The sequence below is a fragment of the Thamnophis elegans genome, chromosome 1 (assembly GCF_009769535.1).
Source record: "Thamnophis elegans isolate rThaEle1 chromosome 1, rThaEle1.pri, whole genome shotgun sequence".
Taxonomy (NCBI): domain Eukaryota; kingdom Metazoa; phylum Chordata; class Lepidosauria; order Squamata; family Colubridae; genus Thamnophis; species Thamnophis elegans.
The window spans coordinates 168,659,465-168,686,791 of NC_045541.1; the positions used below are offsets into that span (position 1 = coordinate 168,659,465).

The following is a 27,327-nucleotide window of genomic DNA, read 5'->3' on the forward strand; positions in this document are numbered from 1 at the left end:
AACACACAAACCGGAAGTTCAGAAACGGACTTCTGGTTTGTGTGTTGGGCTGTTTTTCGCCCTTCGGTTGCTTCAGGGAAGTCTCCTGAAGCCTCTGGAGGGAGAAAAACAGCCCAACGGGCAACAAGGAAGCCCGTTCCCTAACCTAGAAAGCCTCTGGCGCCTGGGGAGGGCGAAAAACGGACCTACCGGGCCCACTAGAAGTTGAAAAATGGACCATTTCTGGCCTCCGGAGGGCCTCCGCAGGGAGGCCGTTTTCACCCTCCCCAGGCTCCTAGAAAGCCTCTAGAGCTGGGGAGAGTGAAAAGTGGACCTACCGGGCGCACTGGAAGTCGGAATTTCCGGACTGGGGGGGGGGATGCCGTTTTCGCTCTCCCCAGGCTCTAAGAAAGCTGTGCGTGGATGCGCAGGGCAGCAGGTGTGTGTGTGTGTGTGTGTCACTAAATTATGGGGATGGGCAAGTGAGCACGATAGCGCACCTGAGATGAAAAAGGTTCACCATGCTGTTGGTTATTCTCTTCACTTTTCTTTCCACTTTTCCCAACACTACAGCCTTTTCCAACGAGTAGAATATTTGAGCCTGGCCATTTCTGCCTCAAAATGAGATCTCTGGATTGATTTATTCAATGATCCAGCAGTTTTTCTTGGTTGTATGCAGTATGTTCAGGGTCTCCTGCGACATTAATGAACAAAAGCATCAATATTTTTTTCTATCCTGCATTTTAAAATCCAACTTTCCCTTCTAATAAAGCGTCGCAAAGAATACCATGGCTTGCAGAATTCTGATCTTTTGTAGGATTATCCTTTTCAAGACCTTCATGGCTGTTCTACCCAGGGTTAGTCTGTCTCCTTATGGCATGATATTAAATTGTATTTTTTAATGTTCTTTGCTGTTGATGAGTTTTTTTTAAATCTGTTTTTTGTATTTTGTTTGTCTTGTTTGTTTGCTTTGTATTGCCCCCCCTTTCCTATTTTAGTTTGTTAGCCGCCCTGAGTTCCCTCGGGAATAGGGCGGCATACAAGTTTAATAAACTATAACTATAACTAACTAACTTTATAGTAGTTATTGTTTTTTTATTTTATCCTTTCGGTAGGGAACTGCGCTTCATAGTTTGTAAATACCATCCACTATACAGGTCATGCCTTATTAATAAACTTGTCGATGGCTGAGCCTGCACCTATCCAGAGACTTAATGGTCAACATTAAAAATATTTTCACACCTGTCACCCCCCAATTTCCTCTTCTCAATTTTCTCCTTCCAGTTCTTGCGGTAAAATAAGACTGCGAAACAGGCAAACATCCAGGAGTTTTTAAAAGAAGGGCGATTTAAAGACCAGTTATTTACTGCAACATCAAATACCCTCCAATTTCGTTCTATTTTTAGTTGATGTTTTTTTCAGTGCAACCTACGAATGAACAGACTCCGGTAATCGACACATTTTCAGAGCCGCTTCTCCCTCCCCATTTATTTTAAAAACCATCCCACTGTTAGGAACTCCCCTCCTATCGTCCTCCATTTTTTTTAAAAAAAATTTTTTTTATTATTGTTCATCGGATTTCTATATAGGGAAAGAAGGGCAAAAGCCAGTTCCGTGGCTCAATTTGCTGCTCCTCCCGCCCGCCTTTCCTCCCGTACTTCTGCGCTTCGGTTATCTCGCGCAAAGCTGGCTCGCCCCGGGACCGGACCGTTGCTAGGGCTACGCTCCCCTCGGAGTTGTATTGATTCGAACGGGGCGAATCAGCGAGCGAGGCCGAGAAGGACGCGGCGGATTGGAGCGGGGGGGAGTGGACTTCTCTTCCCGTGACGCCTTGCGCGCCGGTGATGAGGAAGGAAGAGTGGGCGGGGAAAAGGGGAGGGCAAGAGAGTCGGATCGGCGCCATATTGGATGGCTCTCGCTGAGGGCAGGTGAGACGGGGGAGGGTTTATATTTCCTTTTACCTGCGGGTCCGTTCTTTCCTCCTTTTGCGCCCAGGTGAAAAGCGGGCGCGGGGCTTCTGGAGAAAGGCTCTGTTGCATCCCTGTGTGATGTAGGGACGGGGGGGCTGCCTGGGCTGGGATGCGGTGGGAGGGCTGCCTGTCTTGTTACGGGAGCGTTCAGGCTGACAGGCATTTAAGGCGGAGGGTGAATATGGAGGAGAGGGAGGCGGCTCGGGGGACCCCCACTCCCCTACAGGCCTCTTCTGGAGCATCCCTTGTTCTCTGTAATAAGGGCGATTTGCAGCGGGGAGGGTTCCTCACGGGAGACTGGAGGTTAATTCCCAAATGCTGGTTATCTCCATCCTTAGTCCAGTGATAGATGCTAAGCGCCGCTCCCTCCCACTCCATGTATAGCATAGATTAGTCACTGGACTAAAGGAAACCTGGGAGAGGAATTATATTTACCTGTATTTGTTTAACACTGCCCACTTGTGCATTGCATCTGGAAAAAAAAACATTTTATGTGGAAATGTCTTAATTTCATCGGACTCGGGTTTGAACCCGATTGGCTGGCTAGAGGGGATGGGGAGGCATTGGGTCAACTGAAGAAGTTGGGACTTGGGTGCTGTAAAAGAAGCTTGAGAGGCTTTAAGCTGGGGTGCGCTTGATGGATGATGATGATTAGAATTGACTGGATATATGTGTGTTTATATATTTTTTTTAATTTTGAAGCCTTAGGACGAAAATGCCCATTCTTCTTTTCTTTTTTCATCAGAAAAAAATATAGAGAAGATGCACAACATGCATTTTTTTTCACTGCTGTGAGAATGCAAAATGTATAGTTGTAATTTATTTTGGCTTTTCATATTATCATTGCCCAGAACTATTTATATCAGGTAAATATTACCTGTTAGGAATGTTAGTGCAACACCCTTTGAGGACAACAGATGTTGCTAATTTAACATGTCAGGTAAGATGATGATGATGATAATAATAATAATTACCGTGCTTGGTGGCACACTGGTGCCATACCAAAAAATCTTGACAGCGCTTACAAAATTTCTGCATTGACAACATTTCCATCTATCAATCACAAAAGGGCACTTTTTTGGATCTGCACATACACTTTGATAATATATTACATCCTAGATTCTATTTTGGGAAGAACTCTGTATGAAGGCCAATACTAGCTAAAGAACTGGCAACTATGATGTCACACTGTTATGTATATAATATTTTTTTAGATATTTTAGTCAATTCAGGATGACAAATATAGATACTCCTGCGTCCTATTTTCCCCATAACAAATCTGTGTGGTGGGTTGGTCTGAAGACAGTGGCCCAAAATCACCCAGGTGGCTTTCATGCCTAAGGCTTGGCACAAGGAATTGGCACATTTGTGGAATTTAGAGAAAGTCTTGAATAAATTTACTCAGAAGCTGGTTGATGGAGTCAATAGATAACTTCAAGCTGTGTGTCAGATTAGCCAGACAGGAGAGACAGATTGAAATGAAAAGTTCATCAAAGTTCATCAGCATACAAGATCATAGTTCATTCAGAGGAGCAAGGAAGACTTTGTGTTGCAGCTCTCTCAGGTGCAGAAATACATTTTACGTTGTACATATTTTTAATATGGAAAATAAAAAATAAGAGTCTTTTCTATGACTTTCACAAATGTCTAGTATTTTAGATGAAAAGGGAGAATACACATATTTACGGCTTTTCACATTTCAAACACGTGAAATTTATGCTTCATTTTCTTATGCCGCAAGTATTGGATTAATGTTTTAATGTTATTTAAAAACATGTTTTTAAAGTTTTTAAATAATGCTCAAACAAAATGTTGGTTATGCATTGCTCAAAGTTAAAACTGACTTTGGGTAATGTAAGGTTTCATTGGTAGATCGGTATGCACAGGCATTGAAGGATCTTGAATGTATCTGCCACTGCTTTGTAGAGAAACATTACAGAGTTTGGTAAAAACTTTGTAAGCTTTGGTTCTCAAGGTTTTTTAAGACCCAGCTTTCTAATTTGAATAGCAGTGAGGAAATTTTGAATTGTTTGTCTTTCTGTAGTACTATCATTATCTATGAAGCTTTACCACATGTAAACAGGTGAGCACTGAAGAGTTTACTGTCTATAATAAATCAGGAGAATGGAGATCTCATAGAAGAAATGTGTGATTGTTTAAATTACAAGTTGATAAGTTTAATTGTATGGAGAACAATGAATTCTTAGTCCCAGCCAATCCCCGCAACTAATAAAAGAATGGTGCCATTCTTTTGTCAGCCTGATTTTAACACATAAGACTTTGGCTACACAATGTTTTTGCTTTAAGCTGGAGAAAACATTTCTAATTTTTACATAGGATGACCCCGACTTGATCGTGTCTATAAATGACCAATTTGCCCAGTGTGTAAATCCATTGTAATTAAGTGAAAATAGGTGTCATCTAATACTAAAATAGGAATTAGAACTCACAATTATAACAGATGATGGAGTTAACATTTCAACTGCTTGGAGTTTGATGGTTCTGCCTTTTTCTTTGCAGCCTATTGGTCACTTCCTGGTCTCCATGCACAAAAAAATTGTGTGAGACTATTATAAAACGCCTTGGCTCTTTCCCTCCACTATCCTGCACCTGTCCATCATGGATCAAGATTATGAAAGGCGCCTTCTCCGTCAGATCAACATCCAGAATGAAAACATGATGCCTTCTGTAAATATTATTAAGCATTTAAAATTTCCCTGTATATGATACAAGAAATAAAATCCTTCTATTGTGGCATACGTCTCTAAAAATGATTCATGTTGTGCAAGAGATAATGAGCAAACACATGCTGTGCTGTTTATATGATTAAGTTACAAATGATTACCTAGTTTTGCATTCTTCTATTTGCAATCATAAAGTGTATCTTAGAGAGGGGTGTACTTCAAAAACAGGGAATGGTAGAAAACGGCATTTAATTTAAACTTAATTAAAATTGAAACTACCTTTCAATTTTAATTCAACCCTAACTAAAGGGATATGCTGGCTCAGTGGCTAAGACGCTGAGCTTGTTGATCAGAAGGTCGGCATTTCAGCGGTTCAAATCCCTAGCGCCCCATAACGGAGTGAGCTCCTGTTACTTGTCCCAGCTTCTGCCAATCTAGCAGTTCAAAAGCATATAAAAATGTAAGCAGAAAAATAGGAACCATCTTTGGTGGGAAGGTAACAGTGTTCCGTGGGCCTTCGGCATTTAGTCATGCCGGCCACATGACCACAGAGACTTCTTCGGACAGCGCTGGCTCTTTGGCTTTGAAACGAAATTGAGCACCGCTCCCTAGAGTCAGGAATGACTAGCACATATGTGCAAGGGGAACCTTTACCTTTAACTGTAAAGTAATAATTTGGTGACTTCTTAAGAGTTCAGAAACTTCAGGACTTCTCAGGGTTGCATCCCTATTTTGAGAGGCTATGTAAAGTTCTGGGAAAACCGAGTGTGGGTATGTGCCTAAGGAAAGTGATGAAAGAGGCAACAGAAGCAATTTGAATTCATATTAAAGAAACGTGTGTATTTTCAAATATTCAAGTTGTCAGATTCAGCGGTTTCCTGTTGCTTTGGAGAAATATAAAAGGTCTCATTAAAATCATGTAATACATATTTATATGCAGTAGCCAAATATTGGAATTGCCATTGATATTCGCAACAGAAGAGTGAAAATGAAATAAATGGGAAAGCATTCAAATTCATATATTTTTGTGGGTTTTTTCAGTAATACAGTATTATTATTATTTTGTTTTTAAAAATTTAGTGACACCAGGTGATTGAAATTCAGTGCTCATTTTTTATCTTTCTGCAATGTGATGAAAATATAAAAATGTAGATATATATTAAATATAACAAGACAATTTTGCAAGATTATGCATTGTTAGTGTGGTGCTAAGTGAAATTGCATTAAACTGCACCGAATGCCCTCACCCAAATAAACTGTTCCAATCCTTTCAGAATACTCTGTAAGTGGTTCTAAATGTCCAGAAATGATTCAATCCATGATTTACAGAACTCTCATAATCAGTTCTGGAAGTGACAGGTTGAATCCTATCTAGAATATTCAGAAGTGGCCTTCCTAAGCTGGAATGGGTGGTTATTTAAAGTCAGAACATTCTGTACTCCCCTGCTTAACACACTTATTGTACTTATTCAATAATAGATTTTGGCTCTGAAATTTTTAAAAAAGCAAAACAGCCCAAACAGATAAAAAATAAGGTTTTTGTGCCATTGAAATAGTTTTTAAATGTGAATATTTTGTTGTTCTTTACTGCAATTCTGTGGGTAGCTTGCATTATCCTCAAATGCTATAAATGAGGTAGCTTTATTTCACTCTGAGATATAGATGTGTGTGTGTGTACTGCATTTGTGCTGATAAATAAATAAAGGGAGACTAGTATGCTCCCTCCCATAACTTTAAATGGTCACTGAATGAACTGTTGTAAGTCGAGGACAACCTGGAACCTCATTTTTCTGTAATTGCTGAATTTCATTTTTAATGCAGTTGTATTCTGTTTTGTCACTAGTCTTTGTTGTGGATTTCCAATGGCTGCTTTCCTGACCTTTTCTTCCCTCCCATTCTTGTTCTTTCAAAATTCCAGGTTACAGATATGAGGAGGACCTTGACACCTTCTAATTCACCCGTCTCCTCCCCTAGTAAACATGGTGACAGATTCATTCCTTCCCGAGCCGGAGCAAATTGGAGCATCAGCTTTCATAGAATAAATGTGAGCTTTGCAGAAAAGGCCGTTTAGTTGGCTGACTGGTTGTGGGTGACTGGATGTTCCCAAATACTTGACATGATGTTTTCTTTCTTCCTGTTGGTCATTCCATTTGTGTGTTTTGTTTTGTTTTGTTTTAAATATATATTTTACAGTCATGGTTTCCCTTAAACATTTGATGATATCCAAAATAAAATAACATGTTCAGTGATTGGAGTTGTGATCTTAACCCATATGGAGAGTACCATATGTCTTAGGACTATCATGGCCAAGATTGTCAGGAATCAGGTCATCCAGCCTACCATGTCTAGTCAGGCTGGCAATCCTCTCCAAGTTTTTAGAAGGCAATCTTACAATTTGAGCTACTTACCTGGATAGGGAGGTGATGGTCAAATTTGAGGGTTTTTTAGGTATGAAGCAGGAGTTTATCCAGATGTTCAGAGTGTCAGGAGTTGTGATGCAAGGCTTTTGGGTCTTAAAAATGCTGAGGAACTTCAAGTGATTCTTGAAGATGGGTTTAGTTATTGAAAAATATCTGGTTTACACAAGTAAGATTTATTTTCTTAATAATTGATTATAAATATATAATCAAGCAAGACATACTCTAAAATCAATGGAAAACAGTACATGCAGGGATTGTTTGATAGGTGTTAAAAGACTGTAATTTGTTTAAAAAGCTGGTTTGAATGAAAAAGGGATGGGAGCCAGTTGATCACGGCTTTTAGAATAACTGAATAGTCTCCCTCCCTGATGCAGCCTTGCTTTGAATTTAAGCTTTAGAAGCAGAGAGTGGGGCTGCAGGAGAGGAGCTGCAAAGCAGGTTATAAAACTCCCAAGCTGAGTGAATGGGCAGCAATGTTTATTGAAGAGGTATTTTGAAAACTTTTGGCATTTTTAAAAAAAATATCAGAATTTCTGGGTGAAAAGATGAGCTGTAATAGAGTTCCTTGAACTCCATATTCCTCTAAAATGTCTAACCATTGAAGAGGAGAACAATTTTTAAATCTAGGGAAATAAGGGAGTATAAGTAGTGCCAAATTAAGCAGGTAGTCAAAGTAGAACCTCTGATATGTGACTCAGAATCTTCTGCAGTGAGGCTGCTTAGAAAGCTTTACAACAATTATATTGCCTTTTGAAAGCAAAAAAAAAAAGATCTACTATGAACTTTGGAAATTCTCAAAATGGGTGCATGCTAATTGTTTTATCTGCATTTTTAGGAAAATGAAAAGTCTCCAAGTCAAAATAGAAAAGCAAAAGATGCCACTTCAGACAATGGCAAAGGTTAGAGACCAAATCTTGCCTATTGCTTGCATGCCTTAGGCCCTCTGAAGAGATTGGGGTAGGCTGGTTTGTGCTAGACTGCAGTACCTTGGTTTGCTGTTTGTCTTTGCCATCTTGACCTGGATGACTGAGAATCTCCGTAGACATTGGGGGAGAAAACTACATAATAACCCTGTGGAAGATATTTAGCAGAGTCTGAAGCTTTTGCCAAAATGAATGTAAGCTTTAAGGAAGAATAAGGGATCCTTAACTAATATTAATAGGATCTCAGCATTACTTATACTCATCCTTCATGTTTGTAATTAAGTATATTAGCGCTTTGTAATAAGACAGATTTAACTAACTTTCAAATGTCGTCTCCAACCGCCTGGTCACTAATATCTTTTGGAAATAATATTTTTTTTAAAATTCTATGTCCTTTTTTCTGTAAGTTAATGAAATATAATAATAGTAGCTGTTGCCAATAAGACAGATTTGGGTAACTTTGAAATTCAGTCTCCAATCTCTTGATTACTAATTAATATCTTTGGTAAAATGTCTCTTATCAAAAAATGTTTTGAAAAACTGTTCTTGTTTTTTGTTTTTGTAAGTTGCTACTTGCTTCCAGTTAACCTTTTTTTTTTTTTAAGAAACGGCCAATCACAAGGTTTTTGTTTGTGCAGATGGCCTTGCCTACTCCGCCTTGCTAAAAAATGAACTCCTTGGAGCTGGGATTGAGAAAGTCCAAGATCCACAGACTGAGGACAGGAGGCTGCAGCCCTCCACGCCTGAGAAGAAGAGCCTTTTCACGGTATTCTCCTCCTCTGAAAGTTATATTGCCTTTTTGTAGAATAGTCAGTGGTGACCTGCAATAAAAACCAGTAGTATTACTCATTTAGGAATTAGGAATTAAATGATTCATTTAGGAATTAGTATTATTCATTTAAACTCAGTTAGGGTGTGAATCTGTTTAGCTGAACATAATGTTTTGTAAAGTGGCCCGTTTAATAGTTGAAATTTAGATTGTTTCTGGATTTGGAAGTCCCAGTTAAAACATTATAGGTAAAAAAAACCATTGATCTGTTATATTTCATTAACTATTTAAAAACAAAGAATTTATGATTGTTAGATCACATGTGGCATGGTACAGCTATTAATTTAAATGCAAATTCATTTAAAAAATCAAAGCTGCGTGTATCAGGCCAAAAGGGAATCTAATTCAGCTTCCTGTTCTCAAACTAATCTGATGGTTAATGGAATACCACTAGTGCAGTAATATTCTTCCACAGTTTTAGAAATGAGTATTCAGATATTGTGTCTTAAGTATGCAAAACATTTTAAAAAGATACATCAGGAAGCAACTTAGCCAGAGCAAAACAGCTGTCCTTGAACAGAGTTGTGATACATGTTTATAAAGCAGTTATTTTGAATTCTTTGCATAGTTCTAATATCTGACCCTTGTTAAAGTTGCTAAATCGTCTCCCACTAAAATTAAAACAGAACGTTAAAGTACAACAAAAGAAGCATTGGGATAATGGTCAAAAAAATATTGAAACAAATTGAAAAGAATTAGATCATAAAATAGTGTGAAGTTATTTATTGTCTTTCTGATATGTTGCTTGTCTGAAAGCAAGCAAAGATAAGCCACTCTGGGGAGGCTATTTCAATTTTTTTTTTAATTACAGCTGAAAAGGATGTGGTTGAGCAGACTCTTGAGTCACTCTCTGTTTCTTATCTTGTTGCCTGTTGAAGGAAAGCTGTAGACAAAGACAACTAAACAGGCTGTTTGTGAGCATTTGGCAGACGGACAGGCCAGACTGACTTCATACATATATTGCACTTAGCCAGGTTCTTATTGAAGAGTCACAATGGCTGGGGTTCAGAGAGCACGTTAAGCCAAAATTAAACAAATATGATAGCTTAATGCCATCTGTGAAGTCTGACTGGATTGTGAAATCAAGTGCTTGTTCTTTGGCAGAAAACTCAGTTTGCTAATTTTGGGGCAATTGTTTTCTCCTTGTTAATGTAGTACTCCCTCACCACAAAACGTTCCAGTCCTGATGATGGCAACGAGGTCTCTCCATACTCCCTCTCCCCTGTCAGCAACAAAAGGTTGGCTACCCTTTGAAATGGGATGGTGGTTATTTATCCATGCAGAATAATCATCCTGGAACTAATGCCACCTCGTGGTTTGGGAACTAGAAGTTGCATTGAAATTTGTTATGGTTTTTATTACTAAAAGAGCCGTAGTGGCACAGTGGTCAGAATGCAGTACTGCAGGCTAACTCACTGCTCACTCCAGGAGTTCGATTCTGAGCAGCTCAAGGTTGACTCAGCCTTCCATCCTTCCGAGTTCGGTAAAATGAGGACCCAGATTGTTGGGGGCAATAGGTTGACTCTGTAAATCGTTTAGAGAGGGCTGTAAAGCACTGTGAAGCGGTATATAAGTCTAAGTGCTATTGCTATTGTGGATGGAATACAGTGTGGGTGTGGTAGAATAAAGCTCCCGTGAGATAAGCTGCAAATCCCCTTCCCTCATGGATGAGCTTTTCTCTTGCGCTTGTTTTAGAAATGGGAAGGGGAAATTTTCTTGAATTGTGTTGGATTTGGGGTGGGTGGGAGTTTCCATATGTCTTGAAATGACACTGGAAATGGTATAGGGTTTCCTGCCTGAGCAGGGGGTTGGACTAGAAGATCTCCACGGTCCCTTCCAACTCTGTTATTCTATTCTATTCTATTGGCATCTGAACCACATAAACTGTGTGAGGTGCATTTGATAGAACGGTTTAATCTGATCTAGTCTTCTCTTTTTTTAATGTTGCTTCCTGGACCATTAATCAATGAATATATTATTTCTAGGAATTTTACAGGGTGACCCTTTACAGCTGTGTTTCTCAACCATATCAACATAAAAATGTATGGACTTCAACTCCCAGAATTCCCCAGCCAGCCAGCCAGCCATGTAACAATGTCAGTGTGTGAATAAACAGGGAGGAGATGTGTGGAATTTAGAGCATTAGGTCTCAACCATTGCTCAATACACAACTTTCAATGAAAGCATCCCCAGCATTCGAATAACCAACCCCTGCTTGATCTCTAGCTGTTTAGCATGTAGAGAAAGAATATAAAAGAAATATCTTTTTCGGAATACAAGAAGAACAGTGCTGAATTAAACAAAAATTAATATGTCTAGCACTTATTACACAAAATATGAAAAGCCCTAAATAGGGAAGAAGGGCAATGCCATCACCCAACTTGCATGCTGTTTCCAGTTCTGCCAGAAGAATGTAACTCTAATAGCCGCTGATGGTTATTTATATGGCTGTCCAGGTGACTCCAAGCATTAAAAATTCCACAACATAAAAACCCATACCTTTTCCCTGTGGTAGCAGCAACATAATCAAATCAACCATTCTCCATTCATGGTCCCCAGGCGCACTGACAAAACCACGTCTTCAGGGCCTTTAGGAAAAGCAACATAGTGGAGGGTTAATCATACATTGGAGGAATGATATTCCGTTGAGAAGATCCCACCATCACTCCCTTTTCATGGTTCCACCAAATATACATCCCTAATAGACGGGATCTGCAACATACCCTGCCTTCCCATCCTGGTGGGCTGGGTGGATATAATAGGAGGGAGGTGGTCCTTTAAATGGTCTGGAATTCCTGAAGTGACTTCAGGAAATAATAGAACAGCTAGTTACTTTGATATTTAAATATCTTATTGTTTGTGTGTATTTGTAAGAGGAGGGTAACCAAACTAGGGTATATCTGGGGAGAATGGATATTCTTTCTCTTGGATAATTTCCTCAACTTCTTTTTTCCTTCCTCCTTCCAATAGTCAAAAATTACTTCGATCACCTCGAAAGCCCACAAGGAAGATATCCAAGATTCCATTCAAAGTTTTGGATGCTCCAGAACTTCAAGATGACTTCTACTTGAACCTAGTTGATTGGTCATCCCTCAACGTCCTCAGTGTTGGTCTTGGGACATGTGTCTACCTTTGGAGTGCTTGCACTAGCCAGGTAAAGCCTGTTGTTTGATTCAAGAGTTTACATGCCTGCCCTTGGACATCTCCCCCAATAGAGAGCCAGAATATTATTTGCCCCTTGAAGAAGTCTGTAGAGATTCTCAGTCATCCAGGTAATGGTTGTGCCAAAGGTGCTTTTTCAGGAGGCAACTGAACTTTCTTGTTTTTTCTTTTAAAGACATTTCGCTTCTCATCCAAGAAGCTTCTTCCGCTCTGACAGGATAGTGGGGAACGGAAGGATTTATATTCCTTGCAGACAGCTGGTCATCTGCATCCTTTAAAAGGTCGTTGAAACCCTTGGAGGTTTATCTGTGTTCCTCAGGGTCACCTGAGTGATGCTTCTAGTTCCTGTAGTCTGCAATTTCTCTCCCCACCTCTGAAAAGCCATTCCTACTCCCACTCCATTCAAAGGGTGTTCATCCCAAATTGTATAGCTAAAAGTCTGACTGATTCTCAGTCATCCAGGTCCTGGTTGCCCCAAAGGTGTTTTTTTTATCCAGCTGCCTCCTGAAAAAACACCTTTGGGGCCCCTTGAAGAAGTCCCTCCTTTGACTAGCTATGTGGGTTTCTGCTCTGGTAGCCTGCTCTGAACATGCACCACATTTAAATTTGAAAACCAGTATCTTTCAGATACTGGGCGTTTGGAAACCCCTGGCTTGAAATTTTTGTTAAGGGCAGGATTTTCCTACTGCTTAGCTTTCTGAAGCCAAAAGTACAAGAGAGGTTTCTGAAACCCAAGTATATGATTCCCCCCCCCTCTTTTTTCCCCCAGTGCCTTTACAGAGATTTCTGATTCTTGATTTTTTTCCCCCCTAAGGTGACGCGGCTGTGTGATCTCTCTGTGGAAGGAGATTCTGTTACCTCTGTAGGATGGTCAGAACGGGTCAGTATGTGGTCACTGCAGGTCTGAGATTAAGATTGAGAGCCAGTTTGCTATAGTGGCTAAGGTGCTGGCCTAGAAATCAGGAGTGTGGGTTCTAGGTCTCCATTGATTCCAAATAATATACCCATAGCAAACTAAACTCCAAGGCAGGTAGATTCCTCAAAGAATAGTTTTATTCAATATATCATCCAATGTATCATTGGCCCAGTTCTGGTGAGAATCGACTCTGAAGGTTCCCGCAATTCCCACCTAATTAAAAGTAAAAGTTTTCCCCCTTCCCCAAACAATCAGTCACATGGTCCAATCAAGGTGCCGTCCAGTTGCCTGGTAACATCACTCCCTCTCTGTCTCTGTCTCTCCCTCCCTCTCTCTCCCTCTCCCTCTCTCTCCCTCCCTCCCTCCCTCCCTCTCTCCCTCTGCACAACCACAATTCTACACAACTTATTTTTCAAAACCATACAAAGCCCCTTTATCATTAAAAGTGCAATTCAGCGTCCTGCAGAAATTTTGTGCAAGTGACTCTGCATACAAATGCCTGTAAAATAAATAACAGCAAATGTTTAGGTGTTCAGTTGCTAACTAGAGAGAAAGAACACATTCTTCAACATTGCTGTAGAGCTGGGACCGTTTTTGGAGTAGTGTTTTCCCAGGAGAGTGATAGTTCCTGCAGCCGTATGTTTGATATCTTTTTTTCACTCCCCTGCTTAGGGCAATTTGGTGGCAGTTGGGACCCACAAAGGTTTTGTACAGATCTGGGATGCTGCAGCAGGAAAGAAACTCTCAATGTTGGAAGGTCACACGGCCAGAGTGGGTAAGGACAGCTGACTGATGTCGCCTATTGGAACATTCTATCCCATCGCAAATGTTAATTTTTCCTTGCTCAGTAATGAATTCTTCTTATACTTAGCATTGTAGATGACTCTTGGTCATTGTGAGAACATGGATGATATAGCCCCATTCTTCCATAATCCTAGGTTAAATTATCTGGGACTTGAATGCTCCATAAGCCATCTTCTACCTGTCTGTGAACCTGTCCACGTGCCGAGATCCTCTTTGGTAACCCTACTTCATGTTCTGTTGGAAAGCTAGAATATTGTAACCTGACATGGAACATCGCTGGTTGCTGCAAGTTTTGGGATGTGCTTGCCATGAGTTCTCCCATAATTTTCAGATGCTAAGTGAAAACGGTTTGTTCCAGAGAGGTTAGGATTTGAAAGGCTTTGTATTTAGCTGTTTTCTGTGGAGGGAATCATGCTTTGACTGTGGCTCTTTTTATGGTTAAGATGCTTTTTAATTTGATAAATTAAAGAACCCTATTTGATAAATAGGGTAGATGCTCTTTACTTTTTTAGGAGACATTAAAATTTCAAGGATTTAGATAAATTTTTAATCTGGATGTTGAGCATGCGGAAGATTGTTCATAATTTTGTGTTATTTTGGTTAGCCATAATTCTTTTTTAACCAAAGGAATATAATATATCTGTATGAGCAATTAGCTAATGTTGTATTAATCTAGTGGCTAGAAACAAATCTAGTAACTACTGTATTTTTCAGAGTATAAGATGCACTCTTTCGCCCCCTAAAAGAGCATGGAAATGTTGGTGTGTCTTATCAAGGTTCAAGGTTCATTTTATTTATATGCCGCCCTATTCCCAGCGGGACTCAGGGCGGCACACAAACCCAAAGGAGGGGAAGGGAAACACAAAAACTACAACAAAAAATACAGGGCATTTAAAAACAACCAACAGCCACATGATTCGAGAGGGGAAGGGAACTCATCGACCCCAGGCCTGCCGACACAGCCAGGTTTTTACGGCTTTTCGGAAGGCCTGGAGAGAGGTGAGGGTCCGAATCTCTGCGGGGAGCTCGTTCCAAAGGGCCGGAGCTGCCACAGAGAAGGCCCTCCCCCGGGTAATAGCCAGATGACATTGGATGGTAGATGGAACCCGGAGGAGGCCTAATCTGTGATCTAATGGGTCTTTGGGAGGTAATTGGCAGCAGGCAGTCTCTCAAGTACCCAGGTCCAATACCATGAAGGGCTTTATAAGTGACGACTAGCACCTTGAAGCGTATCCGGAGACCAATCGGTAACCAGTGCAGCTCGCGGAGGATAGGTGTAACGTGGGTGTACCGAGGTGTACCCACAATCGCTCGTGCAGCTGCATTCTAGACGAGCTGAAGTCTCCGAAGGCTCTTCGGAGGGCTGCCCCATGTAGAGCGCATTGCAGTAGTCCAGTCTTATACACACAGCCATTTTTGGCCGCCTGAAGCACCCATTTTTGCAAAAAAAATAGGCCGTTTTTCACAGAAATGGAGACGTTTTTGTCTGCCCCCAGTCCCCAGCAGCACTCTGCAGGCTTCAACAGTACTGAGGGAAGGCAAAAATGCCCTCATTTCTGCAAAAAACAGTAAAATAAAGGACTTTTTTGCAAAAACTGAGGCATGTTTGCCTTTCCCCAGCCCTGCTGAAGCCTGCAGAATGCTTCTGGGGGCCAGGGAGGACAAAGACTTTTATTTCTTACTTAACTCTTCGAAATCTTGGTGCATCTTATACACCGGTGCGTCTTATAGTCTGAAAAATATAGTAAGTAGAAAAGGGCTCCTCACGCAGCAATTGGGAAAAAAAACCTTCCTGAAACCTGTAGAGTTGCTGTTCCTAGTCAAAACAAGGTTTGGAATAGGTGAGCAATAGCTTTCTGGATAAAGAAGGCTCTAGTGATTGGAAGACGCTTCAGAAGAGGTGACATATGTGAAATTTAATCACTTCTTAGCTTTAAACAACCGGGATATTCAGTTTCCTTTCAAGACTGTAATTCCTTCATAGTCTCGGGGCAGTTCTGTTTTTTAGCTTTCTTTCATTATTAAAGATGAAATTATGAAATCTGGCGTCATATGCTGGATATTGCACTGGAAGAGAATTGTTTTAGGAAACCCAAACCTAGTTCTTATCTTAAAAATAGTATTAATTCCAACCATTTCTGACATTACTTTCCTCTGGCAAATGGCTGTTTTGTCTGGTGATTAGAACGGCTCTGAGCATGACATTTCACAGGCGGCAGGAGGTGCCCTAGAATTTATACACATAACTTCTCTTCAGAAAGGATTTTTCCCAACAATGATGTTTTTCGTGGTTTTCACAACACTCCTCTGTTCTAGGTGCTCTGGCATGGAATGCAGATCAGCTATCTTCTGGCAGTCGGGACCGGATGATCCTCCAGAGAGACATCCGGACGCCTCCCTTGCAGTCCGAACGGCGCCTTCAAGGCCATAGACAGGAAGTGTGTGGGCTGAAATGGTCCACAGATCACCAGCTCCTGGCATCTGGTGGGAATGACAACAAGGTGCAGTGAAGCAGCTTGGTCTAATTTTATGTTTTCCCATTCCTTTCTGAAAATAACGTGCAGTTTTTATAATGTTTATTTCTAGTTTATCGTTATTATTGGATATTTGCTTTGATGACCCTTTTGAGGGCTGCAATATAACATACACTTAACTTCAAACACTGCTGTTTGAAATTCTGAGAGACCTCCCCAGAACCATTTACAACCCATTTTCGGACATTGTGATGGACACACACACCATTTACATGATCGCATTTTGGATGCTTGGCAAGCGGCTCAAACTTATAGCTGTTTGTAGTGCCCCACGTGACCATGATTTTCAGCTTATTTTTGGCAGCTTCCGCCAAAAACCTCCCATTGGTGAAAATGGGTTTTCTTAACGACTGCTGTAAAAAAGCTTGTAAAATCAGGCACAGTCAAGACATGACACAATCAAAAGGCATTTAACGACTGTCATGCCCATAATTCCAGGCTCAATGACAATCATAACACGAGGACTACCTGTATGTGGTTTAATTTAAAAAAATAAAATAAAAACGAACAGCTGTGGAAAATGTAAAAACTTGGAAAGACAAGAATAGAAATGTTCAAATTCCAAACAAATTCTAGTAATAGCAAATTTCTCTTAGGTCTTGAGGCCTAATTCCAAATATGTCACTGTATTCTAATAGTGAGTAGAACGGTTCAATCCACAAACCAGTTAAAGCTGTTTGATTATTGATGGTATCGATTTTTCAATTTAAAAATACAGTTCTAGAACTTAGTGGACCGCCGTAATCAAAACTGGGCAATGAAAGAAAGTCCTTTTTTCCAGTTGCTATTCCTCTTCCCTTCCAGTGTGCAAAACATAGTCTTGGAACAAAGAATACCAGTGGTAACTTGTTTGAGCCCCTGCCTCAAGTGTTGGCAAGAGTCCCCCTGCTCTGCGAGCACAATCCTCATGAACCTCTGTCCTTCCTTTCCAGCTCCTTGTCTGGAACCATTCCAGCCTCAGCCCTGTCCAGCAGTATACAGAGCACCTGGCGGCAGTCAAAGCTATTGCTTGGTCCCCTCATCAGCATGGGCTCCTGGCTTCAGGAGGTGGGACTGCTGACCGCTGTATACGCTTCTGGAACACCTTAACTGGGCAGCCTTTGCAGTGCATTGACACAGGATCACAAGTGTGCAATCTTGCTTGGTCCAAGCATGCCAACGAACTGGTAAGGACCATGGGACAGTATGGGTTTGGTTGATGCATAGGAGAAGGATCCCCAGTTGTTGGTGGTTTTTTTTTAGCAGAATTCAATGTGACACGGGGAATATCATGTTGAACTTAGAAACTTTGAGAAATAATTCTCTTTGGGCTTTATGTCTACTGTGTTTCCTGCAAAATGAGACTCAATCAGAAAATAAGCTCTAGCATTATTTTTCAGGATGCTTATAATATAAGCCCTACCCCAAAAAATAAAGCCCCAGTTAAGATGGACGAACCATATTTTCCCCAAAATAAGATCTAACCCAAGGGGGTCAAATTCACTGTGCCACATTGCCGTCATGTGACGTATCACAATGTTTTTGTGCGGAGATAGGGTGCATGACATATCCAGCCGGTGGGCTGCTAGTTTGACCCTCCTGATCTAACCAGAAAATAAGCCCTAATACATCTTTTGGAGCAAAGATTACTATAACACAGTGTCTTATTTTGGGGAAAACACGGTATGAATATTTAACCATGTAGAATGACTGTAGTATTACCATATCCTTATTATTATCTTCTTTACTACCATCTTTTATTGGGATGATGATGATTCTGTTGCTTTGCGCATAAGACACTAAGAGCTTCTACATCAGAGACAAATTCCTTGTGTGTCTAATCACACTTGGCCAAATAAAGTATTGTATTCTTTTCGTCAGCTGTCACCAATGCAGAAGATACTGGATGCTAGAATAGCAATCATTCTGCTAGAGTAGGGCTATTTGTCTCTTCAAAAGCAGTCAGGGGCCCTTAGCTGCTGTTAGTGGGCTTAGGGCAGAATTTACACATTTTAAAAGAGAATGCCTGTGTTCTGCTATGTTCCTTGATAATTTGAACACTGTCCTCTCATTACAAGCTACCTTGCAGGGCTATTGTGAATGATGCATCAGTTTATGAGAGAAGTGACATAATTAGGGGGATTCTGAACTAAAGATGGAGCTGAATAAAAACGCTGTTTTTTGCTTTTATTTTGGGTCCTCCCACTTGTATAAACTTTTCCTTCATCAGCTTGTAAAGCATCTCTTGATCTCTCTCCCATCATGAAAGAGACCAAATAATTCCTTGGCTGAAACAATTGAAGGCAGAAGGAGAGGGGGATAGCATGGAATGGAGATAGATAGTGTCATTGGCATAGTGAACATGGGTTTGGGTTAGACAGTGAAGGACCGGGAGGTGGGTGGGTTGCTGGTTTACAGAGAGTGGGGCATTACTTCGCAACCAAACAACAACAACGAGTCAATTCATACTTCTTAACCACCTTAACTGATAAGGATTTCTATGGAAAACCTACTTAGAGGTTACCATCAACATCCTCAACGGTCAAATGAGAATTGGGACCCCCTTCCTCAGTCTCCGTGCTTGTCTTTTGTTTGGAACTAAGAGCTGAAGAGTGTTCTCTCTGTAGGTGAGCACCCATGGATACTCACAGAACCAGATCCTCGTTTGGAAGTACCCGTCCTTGACTCAGGTCGCAAAGCTAACTGGGCATTCCTACAGAGTCCTTTACTTGGTGAGTATGGGGGTCATGCAGTCATCCTTGCTCTTCTTGACCTTTTGATTGCCTTCAATATCATCAACCATGATATCTCCTGCTCTGGTTCCAGAAATAGGTGTTGAGAGTGTCTTGTGCTGGTGCCCCTGGGGGACAACACTGTCTTGTTTTGGTTCTCCTCCTTCCTCTAGGATCAGTTCCAGTCAGTGTTGATAAAGAGCAAGTGCCCCCCCCCCGGTCCTCAGTCCCTGCTTTGTGAGGTTCTGCAGGATTTGATATTCTCCCCAATCTCATTTAATAGCTGCACAAAACTGCTGCATGAGGTCATCTGCTGGCGATATCATCACTGTGTTTATGATACCCAATGGAGATATATCTCTATCCTTAGCAAATTAAGTAATGTTGTTGGAGTTCTTTTCTCTGAAGTCTGGAACAATAAGTCTTAATGGGAACAATAGGCTTTGGCTCAACTAACAAAACTGAGTGGCATTGGATTCCAAGAGCCTATCATCTTTGGGTCTGGATGGGGGTGACCCTGCCCCAAACAGACCTACTGTGGAATCCAAGGCTTCTCCTGGGCTCATGGTCCTGCTTGAAGAGCAGGTGACAGCTGTGGCCTACTCCTTCTTAATGTGCCAGTTGTGCCCATTCCTGGACCAGTTGGCTCTGCTCACAGTTACTCATGCCCTGGTCATTTCTGGATTGGATTACTATCATATACTCCACATGGGCTTACCCTTGAAGAGCATCCAGAAGCTGCAACTGGTAGAGAATGTAGCAGCGTGTGCAGTTATGCGCACCTCAATCAGCACAACAGTCTACTCCACTGCACTGATTCAGCTGCACTGGTTCCCCATAAACTTGTGAGTTCAATCCAGAGTGCCTGTTGCGACATACAAAGTCCTGTATAGCATAAAACCAGGTTATTTGAACACCTCTCTCCAGTTGCATCTACCCAACATTGGAAGTCTTTAAGAAGATGTTGGATAGCCATTTGTCTGAAACGGTATAGGGTTTTCTGCCTAGGCAAGGGGTTAGACTAGAAGACCTCCAAGGTCCCTTCCAACTCTGCTATTGTGTTGTATTCCATCATGAGAGGCATGTTACGGGTCCTGTCTGCAAAAGAATTTCATCTGGTGAGACCCAGAAAGAGCCTTTTCTTCCATGGCAGCCACCCTGTGGAACATCATCCCCTCTAACTTAGATTGGCCCTTGCCCTTCTGCCTTTTAGGAAGTCCCTGAAAACATGGCTCTGCCGCCATGCTGGGGGTGGGGCTGGAGGGTGGTAGAGGTGTCTACTGATAGTGGTAAGCTCTTACAGTGACTACGTTGAACTGATATTGGGTGAATTCTGCTGATCATGATTTTCTGGTTTGTTTTTTTTAAATTGATGTACTTTTTATATGTCCGTCTATTGTTTTTAACCTGTTTTTACTGAATTATTGTTGCGAGCTGCCCAAAGTCACATAAATAAGATGGGTTGCCATATGAATCTAATAAATAGTATTAATCATTTTCCTCAGACAGGCCACCGTGAACTGAGGAAAATGACACACACACACACACACACACGGTGAAAGGGGTAAACAGTGCTCTGTGGATGGGTCTATCTGGTAAGAAATTCAACTCCTTTCATTTTATAGGCAATGTCACCAGATGGAGAAGCCATTGTGACAGGAGCCGGGGATGAGACACTGAGGTTTTGGAATGTTTTCAGCAAAACCCGCTCTACCAAGGTAAAATCTTTGTGTGTGTGTGTTTTTTTTTTCATGTACTTGAGCAATCATCTTTGAAGCTAATGCTGACTTCCAGTGGTACATAATGAGATGAGGCTTACAAGCAATTAATGACTGAAGACAAAGAAAGCTTCAGTCTCAAACTCAGCTGCTGTCTGTCTTTAAAAAAATCTTTTATCTTCTGCCATGTAAGTGGCTAGATAGGTACCTCTGGAGATTTATGAATTCCATTCCAATGTAGTGCCAGTTCAGAAGTTCAGATAAGTCACTCAGCATCACTGTTGTATTTTGCACATATTTGAAGGCTGTCTTAGAAGAATGTACACATTTTGAAAAAGTAGGCTATAAAGAAATCATGCTTCTCTCCCAGGAAGAACAGTGAGTGGATTGTATTGGAGAATTTCCTCCTTAACGTCTGTTGTCTCTGTCAGAAGGGTGCTAGGGATTTCTCATAAGCCAGGGGTCAGCAACTCGCGGCTCTGGAGCCGCATGTGGCTCTTTCATCCCTCTGTTGTGTCTCCCTGTCGCTGGTCAGTGCCACAATTTTGAGAGGACCTTCTGATTGGGGGGAGGAGAAGTACGGCACGCCAGGAGGAGACTCTATGGCAAGGAGCGGGTTTTCCGTTCGGCTCTGCAATTGATAAGGCTTTTGGTTAGGACAGATAGAGGAAAAAGGACGCCACGCTAGGAGGAGACTCTATGGTGGAGGAACCACACTTGAATGGGGACTTCTGGTTAGGACCTTTGTGGCTCCCGGTGTTTTCTTTTCTGTGGGAAACTGGTCCAAATGGCTCTTTGAGTGTTTAAGGTTGCCAACCCCTGTCATCGGCATATGACTGGTTCTCAAGGACAGGTGGGAACATGGAGTGAGGTGTTCTCCATGATCCAGTCCAGCTGTTTTCCTGTTTTGATTTTAATTGGCAGCCTCTGTGGAGTTAAGACATGAGAGATGGAGCACAGCAGTCAATAACTTGTTCATTTGTTTTAAAGGTTTATGTAGCTGCCCATTTATGCAGAATTACTTCGGGTGGCTCACAAGTGACAGTAAAAACAATGATTTTTTTAAAAAAAACGTAAAATCCTGCACAGAAATTTCCAGTGCCATGAAATATTCCCACGTGTCCATAAAGAACTTCACTGGGCTCCAGCCTTACACTACCCCAGTGCTTATGGGAAAAGCCAGGCCTTAAGGCTTTTCAGAAGGCTATGAGAGTAGAGCCCTGGAAGGGGGTTCGAAAAGGGCAGGGGGCAGTGGTGGGTTTCAAAAATTTTTAGAACCTCTTCTGTAGGTGTGGCCTGCTTTGTAGGAGTGGCTTGCTGGCCATGTGACCGGGTGGGAGTAGCCTGGCAGTCTTATGACTGGATGGGCGTGGCCAACTTGTAAAATGTGGTGAAACTCACTTAACAACGCTCTTACTTAGCAACCAAAATGTTGGCTCAGGAACTCTGGCATTGAAGTGTGCAAGTCTTAAAGCTGTCAAGTTACAAGACCCTTGCACCCCTAACCCTTTAGAACACCCCCCCGGGGGGGTGTTCAAACTTGACAGCTTTAAGACTTGTGGACTTCAACTCCCAGAATTCCTCCTCTTGCTCTTCATCTTGATGATGGGCGGGGGGAGGGATCTGGAACCGGTTCTAAATAGCACTGTAGATTTGTGAAACCTCTTCTATAGAAGCTGTTAGAACTGGCAGGAACCCATCCCTGGCCATTGAGAAGGCATGCTGCCTATCTTCCACTCTAAGCAACATTTAGGGAAGGGACCTGGAACATGCCCATCCTGAGAGAGAGGATACTATTACTATTAGTCCCGATGACTAGGTGGAGGCTTCAGGTTCAAATTCAGGATTCCTCTGAATATTAAAATTTGGGACTAGTAGTAGACAAGGGCTGATTTTCTCATACTTTGTTGCCTGGCTTTTTAGAGACTTCCAGATACCAGTGCTAGAAATTCAGTACTGGGTTGTTCTGGATTAGGAGAGAGATTGTTGTTGTGTTGCAGCTCTTTGTGCCTGCATGAAAGAACCTATAATACTCAGCTGATGGGAATACAGGTAGCCCTTGCTTGATGTTGCTGATTGGGACCAGAAACTTATCATTAAGCAACCTTGTCATAAGTCAAAAAAACCACATCAACTGTGCTGCTGAACGGTAGCAGTTTCAGCAGTTCTGGTTGCCCTAATTAAGTGAGAACTGTGCAAGTCATTAAACAAGGACCTCACGTGACTGCGACTTCCGGCCAGCTTCCGCTTTGACTTTGCTTGTGGGAAGCTGGTAAAATGACTGACTACAGGGAGGTTGTGATGACTGTTAAGTTGTAACTACCACTCATTCAACAGCATTGTGAGTTTGGTCACTGAACAAATGGCCATTGCACAAGGGCCACCTATAGTAGAAATGTTCCTACGAATTTATATGGATATTTTTGTATGGGAGTGTGCGTATATATATGTGTGTGATATGTCCGAGTTTATATATTATTTATATATATATTTCATTGTATTTGTGCTGATAAATAAATAAAGGGAGACTAGTATAGATCTATTTCAAGCTATTTAGCTCTCATCAGCTAGCCATACCCTTACTGGGAATCGAACCTGTGCTGTATTGCATCTTAGGTAGATGTGTTAACCACTGAGCCACAGAGCTCAACTCCTTATCAGCCAAGCCAGGGTGAAAGGTATCTATTTAGATTTACAACCCCCGGTATGCCCAAATATGGGAGGAAGATCACTACTTCCATTCTCTGTCCTTCGGCTCGTCACAAGAGACCATCCAGACAGAAACCCAATATTTTTTACTGTTGCCTTTTTGTTACTCTTTTTTACTGTTGCCTTTATTTATTTATCAGCACAAATATAACATACATACATACATACATACATACATACATGTTCTCTATTTCATTTTATTTTATTTTACTGTTTTTTCTCAGTGTTAGAATATGTTTACATTTCCAGGTGATATTACATCCCATTTGGAGATCTTCTGTTAAAACACTTCTAAGAAATGCAATGCTAACGGTTCCTTTTCTGTCTCTTCAATCCTAGGAGTCTGTTTCAGTTCTTAACCTCTTCACCAGGATACGGTAAAAATCAACCCACGGACTGTATTTTTGGGTCAAGACCACTAACCGGTGTGCATGGAGCCAGAAGCCTGGATTTGGGAGACGGGGTGGGTGGGAACCAGGGGGCAAGGTGTCAATCTGTTTAGAGGGGACTCAGAGATGCTTATTAAATACCTGAGTATCAATGCTATTGAGCATTATTTAGGGGGGGTGGGGGGGGTGGGAAGGGAAGCTGGCAAAAAAAAAAAAGAAGAAATATTTTCTTGTCCTCCAGGACAGGAGACAAATGGGGAAGGGCTTCAGAGAGAGGAGAATCTTCAAGTGTGTGTCTGTGTGTAGTGTATGTGAGTGAATGAGTGAAAGAGAGTAAGTGCCCAAGTGTGCCTGCCTGTTGCACGAATTTTTTTAAAAAAGGAAAAGGAGCAGGGGTCCTGGCCATGAAGATGAATAAAAGAAAATGAATTCTGTGTATCGATAGAAAGTAAACCAGCTCTGATGGAAGTATCACCAATGTGGCCAAGGAGGAAAAAGACAACTTTGCAGGATTCATTTCCCAAGACATACAGAGTTTGTTGATGTCAGTTCAGCAGCATTTGGATGGACCCCTGAGCACGTGGTGGATTGGTTTGTGGGAGCGGTACTGAAAAGGGGAAGAGAAGAGTACTTTTATTTAAGCCTTAATCCTTCTGCTCTCCAGTTGTGCTGAATGCACACCTGTTGTCATTCTCAGCACGGCTAGGGCCTGAAGAACAGGCTGCAGGGATGAGTGTAATTCTTCGGGCGTATTCAGCTTAAGGAAGGCTAATACAGACCTGCAAGGCAGTATTTTGCACGCCATATATAGCCCCTGCATCCTTTTTCATTGCCCTCAGAACACCTCTGCAGTGGGCAAGGCCAAATTTTCAGCCCTTTATTTGTGCTTTTTTAAAAAAAATAATCGGAGAAACAAAAGTTGAATAATTAAGGAACAAAATAAAGTGGGAGAAATTTTTCCATCTTGCTTCCTAAAGGGCTGTTTTTTTCCCTTCTGCTGATGGGAAAACAAGGCTTTGTAAGAGCTATCCGATGCCTCAAATCCTCCTCCTCCTCCTCTTCCTCCCCTTTTCCAGGAAGAAAAAAGGGGCTAAGCTTGTTGAGTTCATCTTCTTAGCGATGATGGCATTTCACCAGCCATAACCCTGCAATCCCTGGGCCAAGCGTATCTTTTAGAAGAAAGAAAGAGTCCTTGGCGGGGGGGGGAGTTACTCATCCCTGCTTAAGGTACACCGATATAAAGTGACTTGTCCCCAAACAGCACAGCAATATGTTTATGCTGAACCATTTCATAGGTTTCAGAATGAAGCCCTGTTGATTTTGAAGAGTTTCCAATAAGCAAATAAGCACAAATTGCTGGGCGAGAGCTGAGAGAAGGGTTGGCTTTTAAGCTTGACTTGGGGGCAAATGTAAAGAGATGCCAGAGATTTGAAAGCCGAGGCTGGGTGGCTTGTGTTTTGATGTGTTGGCGGGGGAGGGGGGGAGAAATGTTGCTTTCCAAAAGGAAGAAAGCATACAAGTTGAGTTCATACTGTATTTAAGACAATTCGCAATTTCGGCTCTTAGGGTTGAATGTTAGAGTGATGCACTTCCTTCTCTGTGTCCTAATATTAAAAATTGGACTCCTTGCGGCTTGTCCAGAATGAGAAATAAGAGACCAAATTGAGAATGCAAGGAGAGAATCGAAAGTTTAGGTCTAATAAGTCTCGATTCACTCTGAAGGAGCTATATAGGTTTGAGGGATTTATGTTTAGTGTTAGAAAGAAGTCAATAAACGGAACATTTTTGGTTATATGAAGTCCTGTATTTCAGTCCAAAGTGAATTTTTTTTATTTTTTAATTTGGTTGAATAGGACAGAACGATGTTGTTTATTTGAAGCCCAGTTAGAAATGCCAGGAAGGTCTGAGATACGAAGACTACAGCACTTGAGTTCTACGTGTTGCTTTTAAAATCAGTGTATTTTGTATTTTAGCAGCCCTTATTCCTCTTTGTGAAGAACTACCCCAGCTGTACAATCTGTTGCTTGTTTGCGGTGTCTTTGCACTTAATAGAATATTTGCAGAAGTCCAGTTCTCTTTGTGAGCATGTAAGGAATCGACATGTGGCCCTTCATGCATGGTGTGTATCTTCTGGTCTTCCTCCAGCTTTGGGTTCTGTTGATGTGGGAACTCCAGTTGCTATCATCCTTGAGCCCTTTTGACCGAGGGTGGTTTAAGATTACACTGATTGTAGTCACATAGCACCAGACTGGGGGAAATAACTGGTGTTGAGGCAAAATTTTCTGCTTCTTAGACTATGCAAGAAGTGCTATGTACAAATACCACATAACCAACTAGAGTATTCTTGAAAGGAAGTTCTGAATAGAGCGCCGGTTTCCATACAGAAGGATGAGCGTTCTCCTGGATGGCTAGAATGTGAAGTACTTTCTCAGAAAGATTATTTCCGTTCCATCCAAGGCCCTGTCAGCTTTTTGATGTCCACCTGGTCTACACAGTGCTTTTGTTTTGGTGTTCGAACAACCGGCTTTGCCTCAGTGTAGTATCTAACATGACAAACCCAGCAGTTATTTTTTTTTTAAAAAAAGAAAAAAATGGCCCATGGACTGCCAGCATCTGAAGGAGGATCCCTCTTGTTTACTTCCATTCACAACGTGCCATCTTGAGATCATGTTCATAAGAAGAGAATAATTTGAATCCCCAACTCTTAACTTTCCATCTGGAGCAGATGCTACAAATGGGGAGTTTGTGGTGGGTTTAGCTGCCTCCAAATAAGTAGTGTGTGTGTGTGTGTGTGTGTGTGTGTGTGTGTGTGTTGTCTCAATTCTCATATGGGTTGCAAGAGTTGATTGTACTGACGCATGTTGACCAGTTATGTGTAAGAAAAACAAAAATCCACGTAAGAGGATTAAAAAAAAATACAAGTTCCACGAATTGTATTTCTTTATGTATTATCTTTTGGCCAGAAGTATCTGAAAAATTCTTTTTGGAATGAGGTGTTTCTGTTTTGTGTGAATGTGTGGCATTCTTATGTATGCAGTGCGTCACATAAGGGGCCACAGGATGTGTGGGGTATGGTGCAAAAAAAAGTGTATAGCTTCATGTGTAAAGTTAATGTATCTGGCATTAAAGACTTGTGAATAGAACAATTTATTTGTCAAGTGTCTGATATTTTTCAAAACAGGGTTACATTCTAAAATGCCGTGTCTGTCAGGGTTCCAAGTAACAGACCTTATGAAATCAAAGCTCTGAGGCCTGGAGTTTCCTCAAAGTAAAATTTTATTAGGAATGCCATCTTGGCACAACTGGTGAAAACCCGACTCTGAAGGACCCAAAGTTTTCCCCATCCAAATCAAAACCCAAAGTTCATGCCCTCCAGGTCACACATCCATCACATTGTCTAATCAGGTCTCAGGTCCTTCTTTGGCTGCCTTTGGTCCATGCCTTCCAAGCACCTGGTGGGGACGTCCTTGGCTTCCATGGGAAAGATTGTTATTTTGGCTACACTTCCCCCCCCCAAACTATCTCTATCTCCCCCTTCACGTTCCCACAGCTGCAACCGGCCTTGCTGTGATACCCCTG

The 27,327-nt window shown here is 41.6% G+C and overlaps 1 protein-coding gene across 3 annotated transcripts; it reads left to right on the forward strand.

The window, feature by feature from the left end:
- The first annotated feature begins 1,830 nt into the window (after nt 1-1,830).
- On the forward strand, nt 1,831-26,651 carry FZR1 (fizzy and cell division cycle 20 related 1). Of its 3 annotated transcripts, none has more exons than XM_032213296.1 (14): nt 1,831-1,907; nt 4,470-4,637; nt 6,552-6,677; nt 7,889-7,952; nt 8,615-8,742; nt 9,961-10,043; nt 11,776-11,959; nt 12,782-12,847; nt 13,556-13,658; nt 16,004-16,188; nt 17,154-17,387; nt 18,828-18,932; nt 20,558-20,650; nt 23,699-26,651. In XM_032213296.1, the coding sequence occupies exons 2-14, from the start codon at nt 4,569-4,571 to the stop codon at nt 23,738-23,740; spliced, it is 1,482 nt and encodes a 493-aa protein (XP_032069187.1). In that variant the 5' UTR covers nt 1,831-1,907; nt 4,470-4,568; the 3' UTR covers nt 23,741-26,651. The 3 variants fall into 3 exon arrangements, with proteins under 3 accessions (XP_032069187.1, XP_032070742.1, XP_032069987.1); XM_032214851.1 differs by lacking the exon at nt 1,831-1,907 and adding an exon at nt 1,952-1,974; XM_032214096.1 differs by lacking the exon at nt 1,831-1,907 and adding an exon at nt 2,709-2,889.
- Nucleotides 26,652-27,327: the final 676 nt, after the last annotated feature.